The sequence below is a fragment of the Leucoraja erinacea genome, chromosome 14 (genome assembly GCF_028641065.1).
Source record: "Leucoraja erinacea ecotype New England chromosome 14, Leri_hhj_1, whole genome shotgun sequence".
Taxonomy (NCBI): domain Eukaryota; kingdom Metazoa; phylum Chordata; class Chondrichthyes; order Rajiformes; family Rajidae; genus Leucoraja; species Leucoraja erinaceus.
In genome coordinates, this window is record NC_073390.1 from 50,400,377 (window position 1) to 50,425,254 (window position 24,878).

At 40.9% G+C, this 24,878-nt stretch overlaps 1 protein-coding gene across 2 annotated transcripts; it reads right to left on the minus strand.

Moving 5' to 3' along the window:
- Positions 1 to 2,549: 2,549 nt before the first annotated feature.
- LOC129703721 (2-acylglycerol O-acyltransferase 1-like) lies at positions 2,550 to 22,899 on the minus strand. 2 transcript variants are annotated; one of them, XM_055646405.1, is made up of 7 exons: positions 22,501 to 22,899; positions 22,104 to 22,252; positions 15,549 to 15,727; positions 10,849 to 11,053; positions 8,485 to 8,659; positions 5,146 to 5,345; positions 2,550 to 3,684 (listed from the first exon to the last, which is right to left on the minus strand). In XM_055646405.1, exons 2-7 carry the CDS (start codon positions 22,195 to 22,197, stop codon positions 3,530 to 3,532), a joined length of 1,008 nt encoding a protein of 335 aa, XP_055502380.1. In that variant the 5' UTR covers positions 22,198 to 22,252; positions 22,501 to 22,899; the 3' UTR covers positions 2,550 to 3,529. The 2 variants fall into 2 exon arrangements, with proteins under 2 accessions (XP_055502380.1, XP_055502381.1); XM_055646406.1 differs by lacking the exon at positions 22,501 to 22,899 and adding an exon at positions 22,335 to 22,459.
- Between the last annotated feature and the right edge of the window lie 1,979 nt (positions 22,900 to 24,878).

The following is a 24,878-nucleotide window of genomic DNA, read 5'->3' on the forward strand; positions in this document are numbered from 1 at the left end:
TATAATATCTTATTAGACAGTGACATCCCTATGACGGACTTACACAGACAAGCATGGGAAAAAGAATTAAATCAGGTAATAACGAAAGACACTTGGGAAGAAAGTTTACAACACATACATCAGTGTTCACTAAACGCCAGACACTCTCTAATACAATTTAAAGTAATACATAGGTTACATTACGCCAAAACAAAATTACATAAAATTTTTCAACATATCTCACCTATATGTGATAAATGTCAACATTCAGAAGCTACATTATTGCACATGTTTACAAGCTGTACAAAAATTAAAAAATTTTGGGTAAATATTTTTAGTATAATATCCAAAGTAACCAAAACACAACTGGAACCAAACTCAAAATTAATAATACTCGGAATATTAGAATTAAATCAAACACTTAGAATAACACAAAGAAACTTTATCGATTACAGTTTAATAACAGGAAAAAAATTAATCCTAAAATTTTGGAAAGGCCCTACGGCCCCCACAATCAGAATGTGGATTATAGAAATGACGGAGACCTTAAACGTGGAAAGAATTAGACTTGCCCTGTTGGACAAACAGGAATTATTCGTTGGAACATGGTCTCCTTTTATTGAGTACTTAAAGGGTCAGAATAGTTCAGCACAGGAACCTGACTAGCACCCGGACTAAAGATTGGATGAAATACTACACTTTGAAATATACGAACATATCTCGAATGATGTCTTTAAACTTAAACAAACTTTTCCATTCTTCCTTAATTACCTTTTTCACCCCTCTCTCTTTTTTTTTTTTTTTTTTTTTTTTTTTTTTTTTTTTTTTCCCCCTCTTTTTCCTTCTTCTTTCCCTCTATTTCACCTATCCTTTTAGTTCTATCTATTTATAAAAAAAAAAAAAAAAACGAAGAAAAATGTAAAAAATATTGGAGACAATGTAATAATAACTGTCAATGTTATCATTTTAAAAAGGTAAGACAGTAATGATGTAATAGACTATGTACTTATCTCCAATAATAATAAAAATATAAATAAATAAATAATGAGAAAAATGAGAAAGAAAAAAGGGAAATATAGGTTGGTTGGCATGATATAATTGGTGGAGAAAATCCAAAAGTCCAATTTTAAGAACTTGGTAACGGGACACTCGGAGAATCACAACGCGCGCAACAATGTGTTTTTATGAAAAGGAAATCATACATACAGTCATAGAGGTGTAAAGAACAGAAAAAGGCCCTTCAGTCCAACTCATCCATGCTGACCATGATGCCTATCTACATGAATCCCATTTGCCTGCATATGGTCCATATCCCTTTACAGCTTTCCTTTCCAAGTCCAAAATGTTTTGAGCATTGTAATTGTTTTACCTTTGTCACTTTTTCTGACTGCTTTTTCCATTTAACCACCACCTTCTGCATTGTGAAACTAATCCCTCAGAATGCCATAACATTTTTTTGTACTTAAAACTGCCCTCGAGTTCCAGAATCCCTTATGCTGGGGAAAAGACTGACTATGCTCCTAAGGATCTTGTAAACCTCCATAAAATCCACCCTTCAGACTCCTATGCTCCAAAGAGAACAAGTCCAGTCTATCCAATCTTTCCTGTAACTCCCAGAAGTCCCTGGATTATGACAGAGTTTAGTTCCTGAGAACTGTTCATACGTCAGAAATGAACAGAAGCAGTATGTGGAGAGGATCACAGAAACAGCCGTGACGGAAGAGCTTCTGCCAGCTGGCCTCACTGACCCCGTGAGTGAGTGAATCTGGTTGGTGCTTCCAGCTCTGCAACCTGCCCACAATTATTGTAGCTCGTTGGAGAATTGAAAGAAAAGGATTGCGGAAATAACCCATTCACAACGGCGCAAGGTGCCCTCTTTCCTCAAGCCTGATCTCATACCAACAATAAAAGTCCATTGCAAGACCTTGGAAATCGTAGACCTCTGTCTGTATATGGGGTAAGCCATTTAGAACGGAGATGAGGAAATACTTTTTCACACAGAGGGTTGTGAATCTGTGGAATTCTCTGCCTCAGAAGGCAGTGGAGGCAAATTATCTGTATGCTTTCAAGAGAGAGTTGGATAGAGCTCTTAAAGATAGCAGAGTCAGGGGATATGGGGAAAAGGCAGGAACGGGGTAATGAGTGCGGATAATCAGCCACGATCACAGTGAATGGTGCTACTGGCTCGAAGGGCCGAATGGCCTACTCCTGCACGTATTTTCTATTGTCTATTGTACCTCGGATCAGTGTCTTCTATCAGTGTCAGCAAAATTTGATAAAAATCAGCTGCATCTCGTAGTAATGAGACAGGCACTATGTGTAAATGGGACATGTTGGTTGGTGTGGGCAAGTGCGGTGAAGGGCTTGTTTCCACTCTGTATGACAAAGCAGATAATACCTAAAACATGTAAAAGGAAAAGCACAGAGCTGTGCAAGAAATCTTAAAGTGTATATAAATTCCAGTAACTTCATAAATTCATAATTATTAGTTAGATTAAATACTTGTCATGTATTTTTAATTGCAAAATAGGGAAAATGCCACAAAAGAAGCAACCCAATCCAAATAGGAATAATTCAAATAATTTTGAGTTTATTTAATAAAATGAATATTGGGCATGTTTTGCGAAATTAACTTTAGTTACAGATTAACTTACATTTTTAAAGAGCATTGGGTATTTTACAGAAAGATGTTCTAAATATTTTACAGTAACAATGTCCTTTGAATGAAATAAAACAAGATCTGCCATATAAACTTAACAGTAACTTTACATGATTTATTTTAAGCATAAAAGTTTCTATTTTTTGATGAAAATACTTACAATGATATAATTCCCTTTATTTCACCGTTTATTTTAAAACAGCTACTTCGACTTCAATTTGACAAATGATTAAAGGTGAGTCCTTAATACTAATATGATTCATTTAAAAAAGACACCAAATCTTTGGATTTTAATTTCATGAGGTGATAACAGTCAGACACTGTGATATAGACAGAGATATTCTTTTATGACACATCAATGGTTGTATTGTGGCTAAGATTTGCTTGATAAAAAGGGGGATTTCTTGCAATAGTTAAACTTCTTGCATTACTGTCAGCTGAACAATATTTTGATACATATTTTCTATCCATAATTTAATTCTAGTCAGAAGTTTTTTGCAATGAACAATGTGGTCTTAAAATAATTCTACAGTAAACATTTTAATCTCAATTTCAGCCAATAACATGGTGCAAACATTAAATACATTTTCTGCATGCGAGCTTCTGAAGTGTGACTTTGGAAAGGAATATCCCTTTAGTTAAAACTTGTAAAGTGCTGTTCATCAATTACTCACATACACAGACATTATACCAGTCTTTCTGCTTTAGTATTTTGTGGCGAACATCGAATTGTTAAATTATATTGAGCATTACTGCTAATGAGAGTGTAAAATGGTCTTCAAAATGATTCAATTAATTGGGATCCGTCTGGAACTACGGAAGGTACTCAATAGCTCAAACCATCCAGCATGCCTGGATCTGCTTGTTAATTCAGGTGCTCAAACTTGGAATTCAACTGAAAGATAAATGGTCTGTTTCTGGAATTCCATAGTGAGCTTTGTTTTCTTCAAATAGTTCATTCAATGCCGCAATGTATTTATTATGTAGTTCTTCAATCTCTTGGTTTGAAGGGGTGTGGTTCTGTTCCACAACAATTGGCTTTCCCACTGTAAAACAAAACGAGCATTAATCACAAGTAACAATTCAGGTCCTGTCACTTTCCACATCCTTCTGTGAGACAGCAATTCTCAGGAAAAGAATTATTATTTTATCTATTATTTTAAAAGAGAACAGCATGAAATATATATTTTTAATCAACGGTTCCTTTCTAAAGTTATGTCAAATTCGACGGACAAAGGGCAATAAAGAAATTTTTAAATATAATTTTCAATTAATACTTTCTTGGGCTGATATGTTTGGTTGCAAATCGCAAAATTTGGTGGCAATTTGCAACGGAGAAAACTTTCCTTACTGTCATTAGATGAATTGCTCATCGATAATGGCAATTGGCATTAAACTTGTCATTTGTAAACTTGTTATCGTGTTACCAAATGCTTCGAATGAAAAATCGAACAGAAACAAAAGCAACTTGTCATTTGTAAACTTGTTTCGTGTTACCAAATTTCGAATGAAAAATCGAACAGAAACAAAAGCAAATACATTTTTTACAAAATAAAATCAGAACAAGCTGGAACTAGCCAGCAGGTCAGGTAGCATCTGAAGGGAAAGAAACGAGTTTAACGTTTCAGGTTAAAGCCCTCCATCATATTCTGCCTCATCTATCAATCATATTCAGCCTTTTGCGATTTTATTTGGGGTTTCCAAAATCTGCAGCTTATTGATTTTAGATTCTTTCCCATCTATTATCTTCTATGGAGTAACATTACAATGTTTGCATGAAGTAAAACAGCTACGTCCAATAATGAATTTAAACATTGAACAGAAGTCAAACATATAACCGTATAACAATTACAGCACGGAAACAGGCCATCTCGGCCCTTCTAGTCCGTGCCGAACACGTATTCTCCCCTAGTCCCATCTACCTGCACTCAGCCCATAACCCTCCATTCCTTTCCCGTCCATACAACTATCCAATTTATTTTTAAATAATAAAATCGAAAATCGATTTGATCAGCCATGATCACATTGAATGGTGGTGCTGGCTCGAAGGGCCAAATGGCCTTCTCCTGCACCTATTGTCTATTGTCTATTGTCACACTTAACCACATTTTTACAAAAATGCCCAATCATTTCCTGGCAGCTGGAGTACAATTATTTCCATTCCTCAAATGCTTATTTTGTTGGACAAGGAGAATCAGTTATAACTATTAAAGGTTTTTCCAAGTTTGTCAAGCTCTCCCGGGGAAAGACAGTAATGTGAAAATATGTGCATTGATTAACTGGGAACTAAAATTGCAACTTGGGTGCACAGAAAACCTTTCATAGAAACATAGAAACATAGAAATTAGGTGCAGGAGTAGGCCATTTGGCTCTTCGAGCCTGCACCGCCATTCAATATGATCATGGCTGATCATCCAACTCAGTTTCACACCAAATTCTGCTTGATTTAAAATTAAAATATATATAAATGTCAACTATTGGTAATATTTTCTGACATTTGCTCATACCTATTGTGTAAATAGGTTTCCGAAATGGTAGCAGCCCAAAGTTGTACTGGAAGATGCCTCGGGCATGAAACAGTGGCAGTGTAAATCCCATGAACTTCTGGAATCGCTCTTGGATTGTTCGAAGAGTTGACCCTTTGGGATTGTTCACCTGATTAAACAGTTCATTTTCCCCGAAGGAAAAGACTGGAACCAGATGTGCCCTAAAGAGAGGTGACAGTTAAGGTGCATGCAGATATTTCTGATTCAGTCATTGAAACGTCACCTAATGCAAAATAATGTACAAGATATTAACAGGCAGAATGCATAATACACCTCACATAACAGAGAGCACAAGATAAGGTTCAGGGGTCAAACTTGGTTCTCTTGATGGCATTATCCAATAAAATAATATTAAAAAAGATATCAGATTATCTCTTGGGTTTAGTGATGTTGTTCAGACTCTTACACTGGACTGTCTGCAATTTAAATGAAGAAATAAGCCCACTTGTTGAGCCTTAATGGTTCCAGGGATGAAGTATTTCAGTTTATTAGAGAGAATCTGGTTTGTTCTCCGTAGAGTATCAAGATCGGTGTTCAATTCCATCATCCCCTCCAAGCGGTTCCCAAGGTCACGGAACGGGTCTCTGCGCATCACTCTGCATTTGGATCCTCGACTTCCTCATCCACAGACCACAGTCTGATCGAATTGGCAGAAATACTTCTTCTCCATTAAGAATCAGTAAGGGAACACCTCAAGGCTGGGTGCTCACCCCCTTGCTGTACTCACTCTATACTCATGACTGTGTAGACGGACACAGTGCGAACTCCATCTTCAAGTTCGCCGACGACACCACTGTTGTTGGATAAATTACAGATGATGATGAGTCAGAGTATAGAAGTGAGATCGATCGATTGACCAAATGGTGCCAGCACAATAACCTGGCTCTCAATATCAGTAAAACCAATGAACTAATTCTGGACTTTCGAAGAGGATGGATAAAGAGGGCAGACACTCCTGTTTATATCATCAAGACAATGGTGGAGAGAATCAAAGCGCCAAATTCCTGGGCATGCATATTTCCGAAGATCTTTCCTGGACCCAGCACACTGACGCAATCATAAATGAAGCACATCAATGCCTCTACTTGCTGAGAAGATTACGGAGATTTCGTATGTCAGAGAAGATTCTCTTGAACTCAGGCATGAGATTTCAGCGGATTTTGAAATTCGTTAATAAAAATTGAAATCTCTATACATCAAAAAATGGCTTTCCGCGAGACAGTGGGGGTGGGACTGATGATCGAGGGCGCCAATTGGACGAGAAGGACGTTGGTCAGCAGGCAGTGGTGGGGGCGGGACATGATGATTCCGAGCGATGATTGGAGGAGGGAGGCGTCCGTCAGAGGCGGAAGTGGGGTGGCGGGATTGAGGCTACAGAGTGGTGATTGGAGGAGGGAGGCGTCCGGGGGCGGGACAAGGCGGGGCCTGGTGAAGCGAGATGCCGTGGCCGGGAGGGCAGTTAGCGCAGGTAGCGGCGGCCCCGGGGACGGCAACGGGAGAGTGGGCACTTGGCTGGGAAAGGCCGTGACGCGGCTGCATGGCCGGGGCCTTGTCGGCATCAATAAGCATTTTAAAGCAAGTAGAGGGAGTGTGTGTGGGCCCTGGTGAGGGGGCCCTGTGAGTGAGCAAAGGTGAGGACTTTCCTTTGAGTGTGAGCAGCGAGTGGTTCCCTGTGAGTGTGAGTGGGGAGAAATGAAGGGTAAACAGGCAAGAAAACGATGTCATTTCAAGGTACAATTATCAAAAAAATTCTGCATAAAGGGGGCGCTGCCCCTATTTACCCCCACCAGGGGGCAATGCCCCTTGGAATCCTACCACCCGGAACCCCCATCTCTCTTCCTCTTTTTTCATTTTTTTCCAGTTATTTTTCCTGTCTCATGCCTGTGAACTTCTGCAGGTGTACAATAGAGAGCACATTGACTGATTGCATCATGGCCTGGTTTGGCAACTTGAATGCCCAGGAGTGGAAAAGTTGCGAACGCTGCCCAGTCCATCATCGGTTCCGACCTCCCCACCATCGAAGGGATTTATCGGAGTCGCTACCTCAAAAAGGCAGTCAGCATCATCAGACACCCACACCATCCAGGCCACACGCTCATTTCACCCCTGCCATCGGGAAGAAGGTTCAGGAGCCTTAAAACTCTAACAACCGGATTCAAGAACAGCTTCTTCCCTACAGCCATTAGGCTATTAAACACTACAACCTCAAATAAGTTCCGAACTACATAGACTATTATTATTGCACTACTATTGTTTTTTTGAACATGTGTGTGTGTGTGCCTGCATATATATATATATATGTATCTGGATATATGTGTATGTGTGTACTTGTGGGTACAGGTATGTGTATATACACTGAACTTTTTTCTCTCGTTTATCATATTGTTTACTGTGTATTATGTTTACATATTCTGTTGTACTGCAGCAAGTAAGAGTTGCATTGTTCTATCTGGGCCACATGACAATAAAACACTCGTGACGATTGAATAGTAATTTAGTTAAGTTGTAAATAGAGGAAATATGTTCCCATTAATAAATGGACCAAGGACAGAGATATGAACAAAATCTATTTTACTCGTGGTGGGGTAGTCAGGTTTTGGAAATCACTGCATTTGTAGGTGGTGGATACAGTTAGTCTTTATGGCTTTAGAAGGGAACTCAATGGGACTTGAGAAATACTAATTTGCCAGGGTATGCATTTGCACAAACCTGGGAAACAATTCTCCAAAACACAACATATTATTTTGTATTTTGGAGAATTAGGTGTAGCCTTATATAAAACAAATGTTCTGAAAGGGTTTGATCGAATAAATATGAAGAACTTTTCTTTCCTGGCTTCAGAGAGTAGGACTAGGAGTGTTATACAATCATTTTTCACACCGACTCTTTGCTGGCTTTGGGTGTAGGAAGGAACTGCATAAGCTGGTTTAAACCCAAAATGCTGGAGTAACTCAGCGGGTCAGGCAGCATCTCTGGAGAAAAGGAATAGGTGACCTTTCATATTAAGAAGAAGGGACTTGACCCGAAATGTCACCTTTTCTTTTCTCCAAAGATGCTGCCTGACCCGCTGAGTTACTCCAGCTTTTTGTGACTGTCTTTGTTGGCCACTACTTAAAGAATTGCTGATTGGGCACAAACAGAAGGACGACCAAGATATCAAAACAAAATATGAATAATATTCAACACCTTTTCAACAGATGGGGAAAAAATTAGACTCACAAAATGTTAACAATCCTCTTAATGAATAATGACACTCCTGCATCTGCAATGTTTTTCCATTCAGGTAGTCTGCATACATACCCACATTTTGCAGCCAATTTAATAAATCCTTTCCTGTTCAAGGCTCTCAAAGTTAGCGCTCCAGGTCTTGCATCCAGCGATTCCTCAGCACCGCCAATTACAATGACAGCCACATTACCACCTTCCTCCCTGCTTAGAATGTGTGAAACGCTACTTTTCACAGAGGAGACCAAACCTAAAATCAGGCAGAAAACACACTTGCTGTTTATTGAGGGAGAATAAAAGGTGAAACCTCTATGGAAATTGTGTCGGATTACAAGTGATTGTAAATAGAATCTTTGGCTGCTTGTTCAATTACATAGAATACATTTGATTAAGTTATGACTTAAATCAAGTTGTACAGCACAGAAATGGGCCCTTCAGACCTCCAAGTCAGCTCAAAGCACCCATTATACACTGGAGCTTATGTGCGATTGTATTGCTTGCACTTTATGGGTAGGGTTGAGTCAAGGGAGATACATCATAATAATAATAATAATAATCTTATTTATATAGCACATTTTTAGTCAACTTGCATTGACCCCAAAGCTTCACATAATTACATTACATTTTACACACAGGCAAAGGTGGGTGAAGTGTCTTGCCCCAAGGACACAATGACAGTATGCACTCCAAGCGGGATTCGAACCGGCTACCTTCCGGTCGCCAGCCAAACACTTAGCCCATTGCGCCATCTGTCGTCCCAAATCATGGGTGAATTGGGGGATATGTCATGGCTGAATCATGGAGAAGTTGGGAGCATGCGGGAGATTAGCCGGAAAAGTCAAGGGAAGAACAAGAAAACAGCTTTATTTAGAAGCAGGAAAAACAATATTTTTTCTTCAGGACGATTATCAGTGGCATTAACCTTTCTCACCTCCCTCGGGCCACTGGGTTTTCCAAGACCTGGGAAACAGAACTTGCAGGCCTTAAGACAAAAATACATAGCTAAGCTTTTGGATATTATTTAATTTAGGTACTCGTCTCTGAACAGTTAGTTAGAAATGGACATCCAAGACGTTTTATAGACAATAGACATTAGGTGCAGGAGGAGGCCATTTGGCCCTTTGAGCCAGCACCGTCAATCAATGTGATCATGGCTGATCATCCCCAAACAGTACCCCGTTCCTGCCTTCTCCCCATATCCCCTGACTTCGCTATCTTTAAGAGCCCTATCTAGCTCTCTCTTGAAAGTATCCAGAGAACCGGCCTCCACTGTCCTCTGAGGCAGAGAATTCCACAGACTCACAACTGAAAAAGTGTTTCCTCATCTCCGTTCAAAATGGCTTACCCCTATTCTTAAACTGTGGCCCCTGGTTCTGGACTCCCCCAACTTCGGAACATGTTTCCCGCCTCTAATCTGTCCAATCCCTTAATAATCTTACATGTTTCAATAAGATCCCTCTCATCCTTCTAAACTCCAGAGTGTACAAGCCCAGCTGCTCCATTCTCTCAGCATATGACAGTCCCGCCATCCTGGAATTAACGTTTTATTAAATGTGGTCCTTGGAACCTAGGTAGGGTCAGGTTTTGCATTTATAGACCGTTAAAGCTCACTTCCCTTTCCACTCCTCCACAAAACTCACCACAACAATCACCAGTCATGTTGCTTTAAAATTATTCCAAAATATTATTCCTGTCTAGAACATCAATCCTGCCGTTTCAAATTTAAGATAGACTAGGACTTTTTTCTTTGGAGTGTAGAAGGCTGTGGGGTGATCTATTTTAACCAGGGTAGTGGATTCTAAAACTAGACTGCATAAGCTTTCGGTGAGATGGGAGAGATATAAGAGGGACCTCAGGTAACCTTTGCACTCAGAGTCTGTATCTGGTATGAGCTGCAGAGAAAGCTATAGTAGTGGATATAATTATGGCTTTCAAAAGACATTTGAACAGGAAACAGGGAACAGAGGGATAGGAAATACTTGCAGCGGTATGTGCTAAATGCATGCAATTGGGACTAGCACAAAATGCCAACAGTCAAAACGGACAAATTCGGCCATAGTGGCTTTTTCCATGTTATATAACTGTATGTCTTGTTTCAAATGGTGCTAATTAGAAACCTCAATGCAAGTAAATCATCTAATCAAATATTTAATACTGATCTCTGACTAAATATCCATAACTTAGCATAAATAAGCCTTCCCTCCCTTTAATCCATCCAGCTGTTCCGTAAGGTGTGTTATTCATAATTATCTGCAGTGTGTGGTGACTGAATTCTGTGTTCGATGCCCTTTCAGATTGCGTCTCCATAATGTATGAATAAAGCAATCATTCACCCATTTTTTATAGATCACAGGCATAAAAACACAAATCAGGCTAAGAATTATTTTAATTATTAAAATGTTCTGTATTTGAATGAGACTTGAAACCACAAACCATTACCTCCACACATGACGTAATCCCTATAAAAGGGGACCTTGAACCAGTAAGGCAACACACACAGGTGTGGTGTCAAATCTGGAAACAATTTTCGAAAGTTCGTAGATTCAGTGCAAAAGTTTCCAAAAGCTCCAGCTACAAGCACCCCATGAGGATGAAATCCAAACAGATAGTTGAACTTTGGATCCAAAGTTGTTGTTTTCTTAAGCTGATAATGAAGTGAAATCAGAATGTCCTATTAATTGACACTATAATGCGAGACTACTTCAACAACATAGTCGTTAATGTTTCAGAACATGAAAATCCACCATTAAATAATTCACAAAACACAAAGCTGTCATCAGGAAAATATATAAGGGATTGTTTGAAAGAAACATAAAATTAGCAAATGGTCAGCCATGAACATTACCATCTGGTTTGGGAATTGCTCTGCCAAGGACAAGAAGGCTCTGCAGAGAGTAGTGCGTTTGGCCGAACGCACTATGGGAACTTCACTCACCCCCCTGCAGGAACTATACAACAGGAGGTGCAACTCCAGAGCAAATAAAATCATGGGAGACCCCTTCCACCCCTGCAACGGACTGTTCCAGCTGCTACGGTCAGGCAAACGCCTCCGTTGCCATGCGGCGAGAACGGAGAGGTTGAGAAGGAGTTTCTTCCCAGAGGCAATTCGGACTATAAACGCCTATCTCACCAGGGACTAACTCTACAGAACGTTTTTTCCTTCCATTATTTATTATGTAAAAGAATATGTGTGTTATGATTGTGTTTATAATTTGTTTGGTTGTTTTGTTGTTTGTCTTTTGCACAAAAGTCACAAAAGCATTGCCACTTTCATTTCACTGCACATCTCGTATGTGTATGTGACAAATAAACTTGACTTGACTTGACTTGACTTGACTTGACTTGATGATCAAATGGTATAGGTAGACTCGATGGACCAAATGGCCTAATTCCACTGCTTTGTCTTATGATCTAATGGTCATATCTCAGGCCAGTTCTCCAAACATTGATAGTCTGTGTACTCCAGAGAAATGGTACATCCTTGTTGGTTTATCTTTCTGGTGAGGTTTTAATCTGCATGCCTCATTTTGTTTAGTCTGGCACAACATAATCTCTTTAGTGGCAAGTGATCCTGACCAAACGGACTATTATGGCTTAGTGTTTAATGTTAGTTTAGTTTAGTTTGGAGATTAAAGCCACTATTTAATTTCAAAAATATAATATTTTTGATGGCTATTATATATTACATATATCACTCACAACCTAGTGACACGTGAAGTGTAATAAATGAAAATGTTCAATTAGTTAATTTTCTGCAATAAGAGAATCTCCCTCAAGTGTTAATTAAATATTTTAATATCAGTAACAACCTGACTTTAAAACAAAGCTTCTTTATTCAGGTCACGTGTAAACTAAACGGAAAATACGGCTGAACAATTCAATGTCTGGATTAACATAGAAACGTAGAAACCTAGAAAATAGGTGCAGGAGAAAGGCCATTCGGCCCTTCGAGCCAGCACCGCTATTCATTGTGATCATGGCTGATTGTTCCAAATCAATAACCCGTGCCTGCCTTCTCCCCATATCCCTTGACTCCACCAGCCCCTAGAGCTCTATCTAACTCTCTCTTAAATCCATCCAGTGACTTGGCCTCCACTGCCCTCTGTGGCAGGGAATTCCACAAATTCACAACTCTCTGGGTGAAAAAGTTTTTTTCTCACCTCAGTCTTAAATGGCCTCCCCTTTATTCTAAGACTGTGGCCCCTGGTTCTGGACTTGCCCAACATTGGGAACATGTTTCCTGCATCTAGCTTGTCCAGTCCTTTTATAATTTTATATGTTTCTATAAGATCCACCTCATCCTTCTAAACTCCAGTGAATACAAGCCTAGTCTTTTCAATCGTTCCCCATATGACAGTTCCGCCATCCCAGGGATCAATCTCGTGAACCAACGCTGCACTGCCTCAATCACAAGGATGTCCTTCCTCAAATTAGGAGACCAAAACAGTACACACTACTCCAGATGTGGTCTTACCAGAGCCCTATACAACTGCAGAAGAACCTCTTTACTCCTCTACTGAAATTCTCTTGTTATGAAGGCCAACATTGCATTAGCTTTCTTCACTGCCTGCTGTACCTGCACACCAACTTTCAGTGACTGATGTACAAGGACACCCAGGTCTCGCTGCACCTCCCTCTTACCCAACCTAATCCCAATGAGATAATAATCGGCCCTCTTGTTTTTGCCGCCAAAGTGGATAACCTCACATTTATCTATATTATACTGCATCTGCCACGCATCTGCCCACTCACTCAACCTGTCCAGGTCAACCTGCCTAACATCCTCTTGACAGTTCACACTGCCACCCAGCTTTGTGTCATCCACAAACTTGCTAGTGTTGCAGCTAATTCCCTCTTCCATTGTGCTAAGAACTAATTTTCTTATGAGTTCTTTATGATATATGAAACTAATTTCTTCAAGTTATGAATATTATACCTAGTTTAGAAACCTGATTGCAATTGCGGTTCTAATTTTTTTCTTTTTTTTGAAGATATTTTGGTGCCAGATTATTAGTAACATAATTGTTGGTGTACCAGTCTATCTGCTATCAGCCAACTGGTGACATCTAACATGATCATTATGTGAAACAGATCTCCTACACCACAGAGCCCTGGAATAGTTATTTTATGAGGTGCAATATGAATAATTAGAGATAAATAATTTTGGGGGTTAAAAACAATCTAATTAGTCAATGTATTATTTGTATTTTTTCCAAACGTTTAGGATTCATAATGTATACAGTAAGTACAATTGGAATCTATTATTTCCTACATTCATTCTGGGTTACACAACTGCTAGGAATGAATATAAACAAAGACCTTAGACCAAAGAATTTAGACGTTGTTCCTTGGAGCACAGGAGACTGAGGGGTGATCTTAAAGAGGTATATTAGATCATAGGGGGAATACATAGGGTGAATATTTTACCCAGAGTGGGGGAATCAAGAACCAGAAGACATAGGTTTAAGGTGAGAGGGGAAAGACTTAATAGGAACCTGAGGGGCAATTTTTTCACACAGGCATTGGTCGATCTACGGAACAATTGAGGTAGTTGCGGCAGGTACTATAATAACATTTGAAAGATATTTGGACAGGTATATGGATAAGAAGGGTTTAGAGGGATATGGCCAAATGCGGGCAGGTGGGACTAGCGTAGATGGGACATCTATGTCGTCAAGGGCAAGTTGGGCCAAAGGGCCTGTTTCTGTGCTGTATGACAACTTTCTCATCTGCTCCACAGCCATCTTGTGGGCAACTTGCGGTAGGATTGATACTTTGGCTGTGTATGAAGGAAAGATGGAGTGGGCTTTTCTCACCAACGGCCAAGTGACATATTGGTGTTTGTTTAAGAGTCCTCATGGTGAGATATTCAAACAAATGACTCTGATAGTCTGTGCAGCAAACCATCCCACTGGGCCTCTCATGAATCCCATGAAGACCACTGCCTAATTGACGAGGTCAAAGCTAGTGCTTTCTTTATAGACCAAAAGGTTCCGATACATGTATTGCTACTTGCTATTGGTGTCTATGGCGGATTACAACCTATAAACTGCTTAAGCTGCCTAAGGGACTGACTCCATAATTTATATTGTTTTGTTTTATTTTATTGTCACATGTACCGAGGTACAGTGAAAAGCTTTTGTTGCATGCTATTTTAATCAATACATTAAAAAAAAAACTTTAATAATCCTTTTGTACCATTTAAAATTCGAAAAATGTGAAAATAATGTTTAACATTTCAGAGGTACCAGTATGCTGTAGCAGCACGTACCGATACAAAAAATGCCCCGGTCAAATGTGTTTCCATTTAAATTTTTCAACAAGTGATGTGACAAGAGCCAACTGAATGGGACATTCTGCGGCAACAAGGCTAAGCCATTTTAATGATTCTTTAGCATTGAAAATACAAAGTATTAAAATCGAATGGCCAAACTGTGAACATGCCAAGTCTCTTTCTCAAGGCCACCATTTATTGAAAGCAATTTACAGGATTAATACTTTATATCAGCATGGGAAAAAAGCGTTGAATCCATTTTAATTCCCTGCACCAAATTTGTGACAAGGCAGATGGAAAGAGACCAAACCACACTTCCAGGACTAAATATGAATCCTGGGAATTGCTACTTCTATGCTCAACTGCCTGCCAGCAATTAGCTGCCAATATCGAAATGTGAGGGAGGCTGTTTAGAGCGACAGAAATTATGAATGGCCAAATCTTATCAGCAGATAAAAGAGAGAGAAGAAATCAAGGAGGTTTTTTTCAATCCAGGTTTGGTTCGAGGCAGGTGCGAACTCAACTTCCCTAGTTACATGCTCCTCCTCTCAGCAAAGGAAGAATTCCCCTTTCTTTAGTGGGCAGGGATCTGGGGATAGTTAATTTATTCTCTTGATAGTTGCCAAGCATAGTTAACCGCCTTAGTGAAAACACATGAGAGACTTCTTTGATGCAATGTGATATTCAGACATTTTGGAGGTTCCTATCTACTTTGGGCAGGGATCTCATTTACCGAGCTGCAATGAGAATTGGTGGTCGGTAGGATCTACACAGGAAAGAGGTGGCTTTCCAAAGCCCTCCTGCACCTTTCAAATATCTTACTCCAGTATTCACTGACCAGTTAACTCAAAAGAACACAACTCACGTGAATTGGAAAATAGTCACGGAAGTAATTCCAGATAGTCCAGTTTCTGACCCATTCTGACCTTCTCCCTCCCTGATTCGGTGTTTCCCAGTCAAGATACAACCAAACAGTGTAAACTGCAGCTATGTACCAGTAACCAGCAACGATGAGAAACACAAACACTGCAAGGCAGCACTGACCTGTAAAGAGAAAAAGTTATATCAAATGTAATTCATTTCTATCTCAGTCACAACATGACCAATACAATTCAAGTATGATTTTGAGTTTAGATGGAATTCAAAGTGAAATAAAAGGCTGTTCAATGCTTTGTTATAAAGAGAAGACTTGGTATTATGAAAAAACCTTTCACGAACAAGGGGTCACAGTTTAAGGATAAGGGGGAAATCTTTTAGGACCGAGATGAGAGAAACATTTTTCACACAGAGAGTGGTGAATCGCTGGAATTCTCTGCCACAGAACGTAGTTGAGGCCAGTTCATTGGCTATATTTAAGAGGGAGTTAGATGTGGCCCTTGTGGCTAAAGGGATCAGGGGGTATGGAGAGAAGGCAGGTACGGGATACTGAGTTGGATGATCAGCCATGGTCATATTGAATGGCGGTGCAGGCTCGAAGGGCTGAATGGCCTACTCCTGCACCCTATTTTCTATGTTTCTATGTCTATGAATTCAAGATGTTCTAATGTCTTTTCCAGCCAGTAAAGTACTTCTGACGTGAGATCACTGTGGCAGTATAGGAAATACAGGTTGTTTGAAGTATATTTATCAGCCACAAAACTGGGGCAAATATCCCTGCTTTGTTTCAAAATACTTCCCAGCAAGATGGACAATGTGATCATGCCGTTTTGTTGCACGCAAAGGACAGAAATATCCGTAAGGATACCTCAAAGAAGGGTCACGGCCCGAAACATCACCCTTTCTCCAGAAATGCTGCCTGATCTGCGGAGTTACTCCAGTGCTTGCTTCCGTGTTTATCTTTGGTATAAATCAGCATGTGCAGTTATTTGTTTCTATTTTTGTTTCATATGACAGCCAAGTTTGAAATGATAAATTTGAACATCCGTGGTGGAGATTGGTAATTCTTGTAGTCTCCTCCTGAAATTTGAATTAGGAGGGCAGATTTGTTGTAGTACCATGAATTGCTGCATGTGCATGTGTCATACAGTTAAAATAAACCAGAGACCTTTTAACAACATCTAATTTGACATTACATAGTCGGAGCCTCAGATTATTTACGTTTAATTGTTGTTTATCCAGGAAACCTTGAAAATTAGACAGCTGTAATCAACTTTGGATATCAACTGTAATATATTCAAATTTTGAGCACTGATTTGCGTCCACAATAACATTTTAATATATTTTATTGGGTCTTCAATAGGATAGTTCAAGTTATTTTCTCGGAGCAAAAGGACAGTATTGTGAAATGAATACTGTTGCAATGTATTGTGTAAAGTGCAGCAATTTCCTTCTTGTTTCAAAAGTCCATTTTCATCCAGTTAATAATCTTCTACTATACTATATTTAAGTTGCCTAATGAATCCTTTTCTTCAGAGTAAATATCCAGAAAAATATATGCCACTCTATGTTGCCACAGAAATTATTGGCACAGAAAATACCATGGAAAATAAGAGAGAGGAGGCAAAGTGAAGCATGCTTTTAGATATATTGCCATTGCACACTAGGAATTATGACCAAGCATCATCTTCAAGCAAAGTGGACTTAAAGTACAATAAGTAACCATATACACAGGTCAGTTCTCATTTAATGGGCATCCTTTCTATACATTTATCTGAGGCATTGCTGGTAGAAATAGATTTGTACAAGAGCTCAAGAGTCTTCTTCATAATTTAGCCAAGCTATTCTCTATTGATGCTTGTAAATTTTGACTACACAGAGTGTACTGATAATCAGGACTGAAAGGTCACTGGAGTTGTGCAGCAACACCTCTGCCAACCATGCCTTTTTGTCTCCTTTTGGTACCATCCGGCAATGTCTGCACCCCGCCTTGATTTGTGTTTGTATCATCTGCCTGTGATGTCTCGTAGATCCTGAAGATTATTTCATTAAAATAAACAGTAAATTATTGCATTGATTTCATGTGGACCCTGAAGATGCCAAATAAGTTCAAGGACTGAATGGTGGCACAGCGGGAGAGTGGCCTTACAGCGCCAGAGACCCAGGTTCGATCCTGACTATGGGTGCTGTCTGTATGGAGTTTGTATATTCTCTCCGTGAGTGGGTTTTCTCCAGGATCATTGGTTTCTTTCACACTCCAAAGACGTGCATGTTTACAGGCTAATAGGCTTGGTAAAATTGTAAATTGTCCCTAGTGTGTGTAGGTTACTGTTAGTGTGCAGGGATCACTAGTCGGCACGGACTCGGTGATCCATTATTTAGACTCATTAATAGATGAGTAAATACTTGTTAGTTAAAATTTAATGAGTGGAACTGCAAGTTTCTTTATCTTGTATGTGAAATTAAGGAGAGATCAAATCAACTTCAAATTGATTACACCAGTAAGTTTAAACATGACAATCTTTAAGAAGAAGGTATAATAAAGGTTAAGGGGGGACTTGATAGAGGTCTTTAAAATGATGAGAGGGATAGACAGAGTTGACATGGATAAGTTTTTCCCACTGAGAGTAAGGAAGATTCAAACAAGGGGACATGACTTGAGAATTAAGGGACAGAAGTTTAGGGGTAACATGAGGGGGAACTTCTTTACTCAGAGAGTGGTGGCTGTGTGGAATGAGCTTCCAGTAAAGGTGGTGGAGGCAGGTTCGTTTTTATCATTTAAAAATAAATTGGATAGTTATATGGACGGGAAAGGAATGGAGGGTTATGGTCTGAACGCAGGTGTATGGGACTAGGGGAGAATACGTGTTCGGCACGGACTAGAAAGGTCGAGATGGCCTGTTTCCGTGCTGTAAATTGTTATATGGTTATATGGTTAAATACAAATGTTAAAAAATCTTTACCATGCTGGGATTTTAAAAATAAAATGGATAATGCTAAATTCATATAAAACATTGTACATTCTTTAACAAATATTGTACCAGGAGCTTTATGTGTTAATAAAATTGAGCCACATCTGCCACATTCTATCTTATTGCTCAATATTTCATATTTCCTCATTCTTACCCACAATTTCCTGGCTTATTCTAACTGTGCCCAACACATCATTTAAGGCTCACAATGTTTGCAGAGTATACTCTTTCTTTTATTTGGCCACAATCTACTTAAAAGTTGGCAAAACATTATTGTCTCCTATTCCTCATGCTACCTGGAGTTGCAAATGACTCCCCTTTTTAGTTTAGTATAATTTAGTTTAGTTTATAATTGTCCGGTGTACATTGAAAAGCCTTTTGTTGCGTGCTCTCCAGTCAAAGTAGATCATACATGATTACAATCAAAGCGTCCACAGTGTACAGATAAAGGATACAACATTTAGCGCAAGATGAAGTTAGGGCTTTATTCTTTGGAGCGCAGAAGGTTAAGGGGGGACTTGATAGAGGTTTTTAAAATGATGAAAGGGATAGACAGAGTTGACGTGGAAAAGCTTTTCCCACTGAGAGTAGGGAAGATTCAAACAAGGGGACATGACATGAGAATTAAGGGACTGAAGTTTAGGGGTAACATGAGGGGGAACTTCTTTACTCAGAGAGTGGTAGCTGTGTGGAATGAGCTTCCAGTGAAGGTGGTGGAGGCAGGTTCGTTTTTATCTTTTAAAAATAAATTGGATAGTTATATGGATGGGAAGGGAATGGAGGGTTATGGTCTGAGCGCAGGTATATGGGACTAGGGGAGATTATGTGTTCGGCACGGACTAGAAGGGTCGAGATGGCCTGTTTCCGTGCTGTAATTGTTATATGGTTATATGAAGTCTGATTAAAGATAGTTTAACGGTCTCCAATGAGATAGATGGGTTAGGAGCACACTCTAGCTGGTGAGAGAACGGTTCAGTTGCCTGATAACAGCTGGGAAGAAATTGTCCCTGAATCTGGAGGCGTGCAATTTCAAATTTCTGCACCCTCAGATATGCTTATTAAAATCAACAGATTTAATATGATCCCTGCATCTTTTTCTTCAAAACCTTTCCTGTGTCCAGCGGTGCTATCTTTATGTGGTCCCCTCTTACTTATCCAAATGGACATACCAATATTTCCTTCATAGGCCCTCCATAATCACCTGTGTTAACCTGAATAGCTATTCTTACTTTCTTTCAGTTCTTATTCAACATGCTTACCCCGCAGTGAGAGAATTGAAGCATCTGTTTGAATCCATATCCTGTTCACTTCATCCAACTCTCCACTGCTCATGCTCTCAGTCTATTTTCCCATCATGGAGTCTGGGTGAGCAGTAATTTCCACCAGCCAAACATTGGGAAAACTAAAAGCACCATCTTGGACTTCTGTACCCTAATTAATAATTCAATTCCCCTTTCTCAGATAAAAGCAGCCTCTTCGTAGCCTGCTTATAGGCAAGTTCTCTTAGGTGGTGCAGTGGTAGAGTTTCTGGTAGCGGAAGAGTTTCTGCCTTACAGCACCAGAAACCCAGGTTTGATCCTGCCTGTACGGAGTTTGCACGTTCTCCTTGTGACTGCGTGGGTTTCCTCCCGTAGCTCCGGCTTCCTCCCACATTCCAAACACGTGCAGGTTTGTAGGTTAATTGGCTTCTGTAAATTGTAAATTGTCCCTAGTGTGTAGGATAGTGCTAGTGTATGGGGTGATTGCTGATTGGCATGGGCTCGGTGGGCCGAAGGGCCTGTTTGCATGCTGTATCGTTAAAATCTAAAGACTATAAGCCGAGCTTTTAACGTCACCTCTTCTCCATCTACCTCAAACTCCAGAATATCAACTGCCTCCATTTTGTTTTTAGCTCATGTATAAAATCCACATGTTTTTGTTATCACCAGAACAAACAAGACCAAGATTCCAGGTTATCCTGCATGTGGGAGCCCTGGCACAAGTGGTTGTGCCTCTAAGTCACAAGGCTGACTCACGGTCATAAGATTGTTAGTTCACAAGGCTGTGGTTTCAAGTTCCACTCCAAACACTTGGGCACAAAAGTATGAGCTGTCTGTAGCACAGCTGTTCGGAGAGTATTGCATTGTTGAAGATGCCTTCCTCCAAATTACTCATCATTCAAGGCCCTACCCATCCTTTCGAGTGGACATACAAATTCTGGTGTCACATGAATAAAATGTGTGTTTCCTTGGCCTCCAAAACTGTATTTTTACTTCCACTAATATTGCCCCAAAAAATGATCTCATCATTATCACGCTGCTGTTAGTGTAGGTTTGCTGTGTGTGAATTGCCTTACATTGCCAACTCCTCTTCATAAAGAGCTTACTTAATTAGCTGTAAAGTGCTGTGCAAAAGTAAGTCTTCCTTAAAAACTTAAGTTCATACAAAAAGGCGCCTACAATATTGGAAATCGCAATCAACCAACCCCACTTGAAAGAATTGATTGAAAGATGCAAGGCGAATACAGGCCCTTCAGCCCACTAAGACTATGCCAGCCATTGATCACCCTTTCCCACTAGTTTATTATTTATGTTTTCGCACGTTTGCATCCACTTCTGACACACTAAATACAATTTTTTTTTAAACAGAGGCCAATTAACCTACAAACCCACACATCTTTGGGATATGGGAGGAAATCAAGAGCATCCACGCGGTCATGGGGAGAATGTGCAAACTCCATACAGACAGCACCCGAGGCCAAGATTGAACCAGGTCTCTGGTGATGCTAGGCAGCAGCTCTGCCAGTAGCACCACTGTGCCACTTGAATCAAATATTTAACCCTTTTGTTCAAATTCATTCTTCTGCTCTCCTCCAACCAATGAATCTTCAAACCCTCTCCTCTACATTCCTCATTTCATTCACCTCACATGTTGAGCCGACACTGCGGCATTTCCTTCAGTAACCTCTGCCTTTTATTGCTATATTCCTTATAAGACCTTCCTTGACTTCTGACGTTTTGCTGTAGTTACTCCTTTAAATATATTCTCCAGAACGCTGCATCATTTGTGTACTTTTCTACAAAAAGTTCTTCTTAAAGAGAGTGACCATTTCATGAAAATATTGAGGACTCCTTTTGAAATTTGAAATAAGTGTCTGGGTGTAAACAAACCCACGTTCAACTGTTGTCCACATGTTGGACTTTGAATATTTTTCTATCGTCAAGAACTGTATCTAAAATCGTACTCATTGAGATGATCAGAAATTAATATACTTGGAACTGGATATCCGCCTCCCAGATTTTTGTTAGCTTAAAGAGAAAGTCAGCACGGAATACGTTGTGAAACATTGTGCATTAAAACCATCCCATATGGCATACGTTCACTTCACTTGCTCTCCTGGAGATCTTGTACAAGTAGCTATACAGTAAACCCGCATTGTAAAGCTATGTGAAGAGGAGGCGTTTGGAGGGATTGCCCTGAAGATAACGAGAGACAGTATACATAAACAAGGTCTTTGTTTCTTTCTGACTTTTTTTTAGTCTGAACACATTTTTGGCATAGATCATTCCAACATTACAATGAGCAGAAATTACCCAAGAACAAAAAGGTGAAGATCCAATTTAGCACCGCAAACGTTTGCATCCTTCTCTTAAAAGGGATATTTATGGGAGCAAATTCGATCTTCATATTGGTTTAACTATTCCCCGCAGCTCCTCGCAGTAACCTCGGCACTTTCACGGATCTGAAACACAGCGAGCGCCACTCGTTATATTACCGTATTACAGATGAAACGTTACCTTGTTCCCTCACCCCACATATATTACATTTTGCGTAGGTTGAGCGCAGTCCGCCCAGCTTCCACTTCCTTTCATTGCAACGAGTCTCCACGCTTCCTTCGCATGCAATTACGCTTATTCGTTCAACCAAAACTTGCAAGTTTAAGAATTTTTTTTTCTCTAAAGTGCTGCACGCTTTCCAACCGAATCTTACCTCGGTCGCGTCTTCCAGATGATATAAAGGGAACAACTTTTATTGGAGGGATTGTGAAATCTTTTACAGTTATGTGCTCAGCGGGCGAGGTTGTTTTGCTGGAGTTGTTTTGTTAAATCTTTCTTGATCAGGGGAAGTAACTGGCTTGAGTTGGAAAACGTGGCGTGCTTTAACGGGAGAGAAGGAGGGGAACTCAGAAGGAGCAACAGGGGGAGCTAAACATCACATTTATAAAACAGCGTTTTTCAAGAAAGCCCGTCAAAATGTTGGAGGTCTGAAATCAAATGTAATGAGTAAGTTGGGAGAAAAGTTGTGGAAGACACGTCCGTGAAGAAAATTGAAAAGTTATGGTGTTCAGAGTTCCCATGAAGGAAGTATTACAGATGTAACGTTCAAGAAGGAACTGCAGATGCTGGAAGATCGAAGGTACACAAAAATGCTGGAGAAACTCAGCGGGTGCAGCAGCATCTATGGAGCGAAGGAAATAGGCAACGTTTCAGGCCGAAACCCTTCTTCAGACTGATGGGGGGTGAGGGGGAGAAGGAAGGAAAAAGGGAGGAGGAGGAGCCCGAGGGCGGGGGGATGGGAGGAGACAGCTCGAGGGTTAAGGAAGGGGAGGAGACAGCAAGGGCTAGCAAAATTGGGAGAATTCAACGTTCATGCCATCAGGACGCAAGCAACCCAGGCGGAATATGAGGTGCTGTTCCTCCAATTTCCGGTGTTGCTCAATCTGGCAATGGAGGAGACCCAGGACAGAGAGGTCGGATTGGGAATGGGAGGGGGAGTTGAAGTGCTGAGCCACCGGGAGTTCAGGTAGGTTATTGCGGACTGAGTGGAGGTGTTCGGCGAAACGATCGCCCAACCTCCGCTTAGTCTCACCGATGTAAATCAGCTGACATCTGGAGCAGCGGATGCAGTAGATGAGGTTGGAGGAGATGCAGGTGAACCTTTGTCGCACCTGGAACGACTGCTTGGGTCCTTGAATGGAGTCGAGGGGGGAGGTGAAGGGACAGGTGTTGCATTTCTTGCGGTTGCAACGGAAAGTGCCCGGGGAGGGGGTGGTACGGGAGGAAAGGGAAGAATTGACAAGGGAGTTGTGGAGGGAGCAGTCTTTGCGGAAGGCAGACATGGGGGGAGATGGGAAGATGTGGTGAGTGGTGGGGTCACGTTGGAGATGGCAGAAATGGCGGAGGATTATGTGTTGTATTTGCCGGCTGGTGGGGTGAAAGGCGAGGACCAGGGGGACTCTGCCCTTGTTGCGAGTGCGGGGATGGGGAGAGAGAGCAGTGTTGCGTGGTATGGATGAGACCCTGGTGCGAGCCTCATCTATGGTGGCGCAGGGGAATCCCCATTCCCTGAAGAACGAGGACATTTCCGATGCCCTGGTATGGAATGTCTCATCCTGGGAACAGATGCGTAGGCGGAGGAATTGGGAGTAGGGGATGGAGTCTTTACAGGGGGCAGGGTGGGAAGACGTGTAGTCCCCTGTAAACCTCCAACATGACCCCACCACTGGCCACATCTTCCCATCTCCTCCTATGTCTGCCTTCCGCAAAGACCGCTCCCTCCGCAACTCCCTTGTCAATTCTTCCCTTCCCTCACCTGGGTTGCTTGCGTCCTGATGGTATGAACGTTGAATTCTCCCAATTTTGCTAGCCCTTGCTGTCTCCTCCCCTTCCTTAACCCTCGAGCTGTCTCCTCCCATCCCCCCGCCCTCAGGCTCCTCCTCCTCCCTTTTTCCTTCCTTCTCCCCCCCACCTCCCATCAGTCTGAAGAAGGGTTTCGGCCCGAAACGTCACCTATTTCCTTCGCTCCATAGATGCTGCTGCACCCGCTGAGTTTCTCCAGCAATTTTGTGTACCTACAGATGTAACGTTACCTTGTTCCTTCACCCCACATATATTGATATCTCTTGACAGCATTTCTACCCCCCATCACATTCATAATCTTGAACAACACCGCTGCGATTTATACAAATATTAATTCCGATTTTTGCAGCGATAAATCAAATGAATAAATCCGTGTTGGGTTCAGAGGGGATGATGGATAATGGCGAAATGCCTACCAAATATTCTATAATTCGCTATAGGATCTTTGATGCCTACTTTTTGAAGAAGTTCTCCTCTTCTCTCCGACCAGAGTTCTACAACACCCTCTCTCGCTGCCCCCCTCCTCTGCGATTCCTCCTGGTCTGCACGCCCATGTTTTAACCCAGAGAGTCTGAAGAAGGATCTCGACCCGAAACGTTACCTATCACTTTTCTCCACGGAGGCTGCCCGACCCGCCGAGTTACTCCAGCCTTTTGTGTCTATCTTGTGGGGGTAGAAATGGTGCCGCACCTGTTGATGAATAGGCATTATACCCCCACAATCACTTGT

What these genes read in the sequence shown, in the direction of transcription:
- LOC129703721 (XM_055646405.1), bottom strand. Translation starts at nt 22,197, where the DNA reads ATGAAGATCGAATTTGCTCCCATAAATATCCCTTTTAAGAGAAGGATG. An exon ending in CTTCACCTTTTTGTTCTTGG is followed by an intron (nt 15,728 to 22,103) that starts GTAATTTCTGCT and finishes TTCTCTTTACAG; the next exon opens with GTCAGTGCTGCCTTGCAGTG. An exon ending in GAAACCTATTTACACAATAG is followed by an intron (nt 3,685 to 5,145) that starts GTATGAGCAAAT and finishes TTTGTTTTACAG; the next exon opens with TGGGAAAGCCAATTGTTGTG.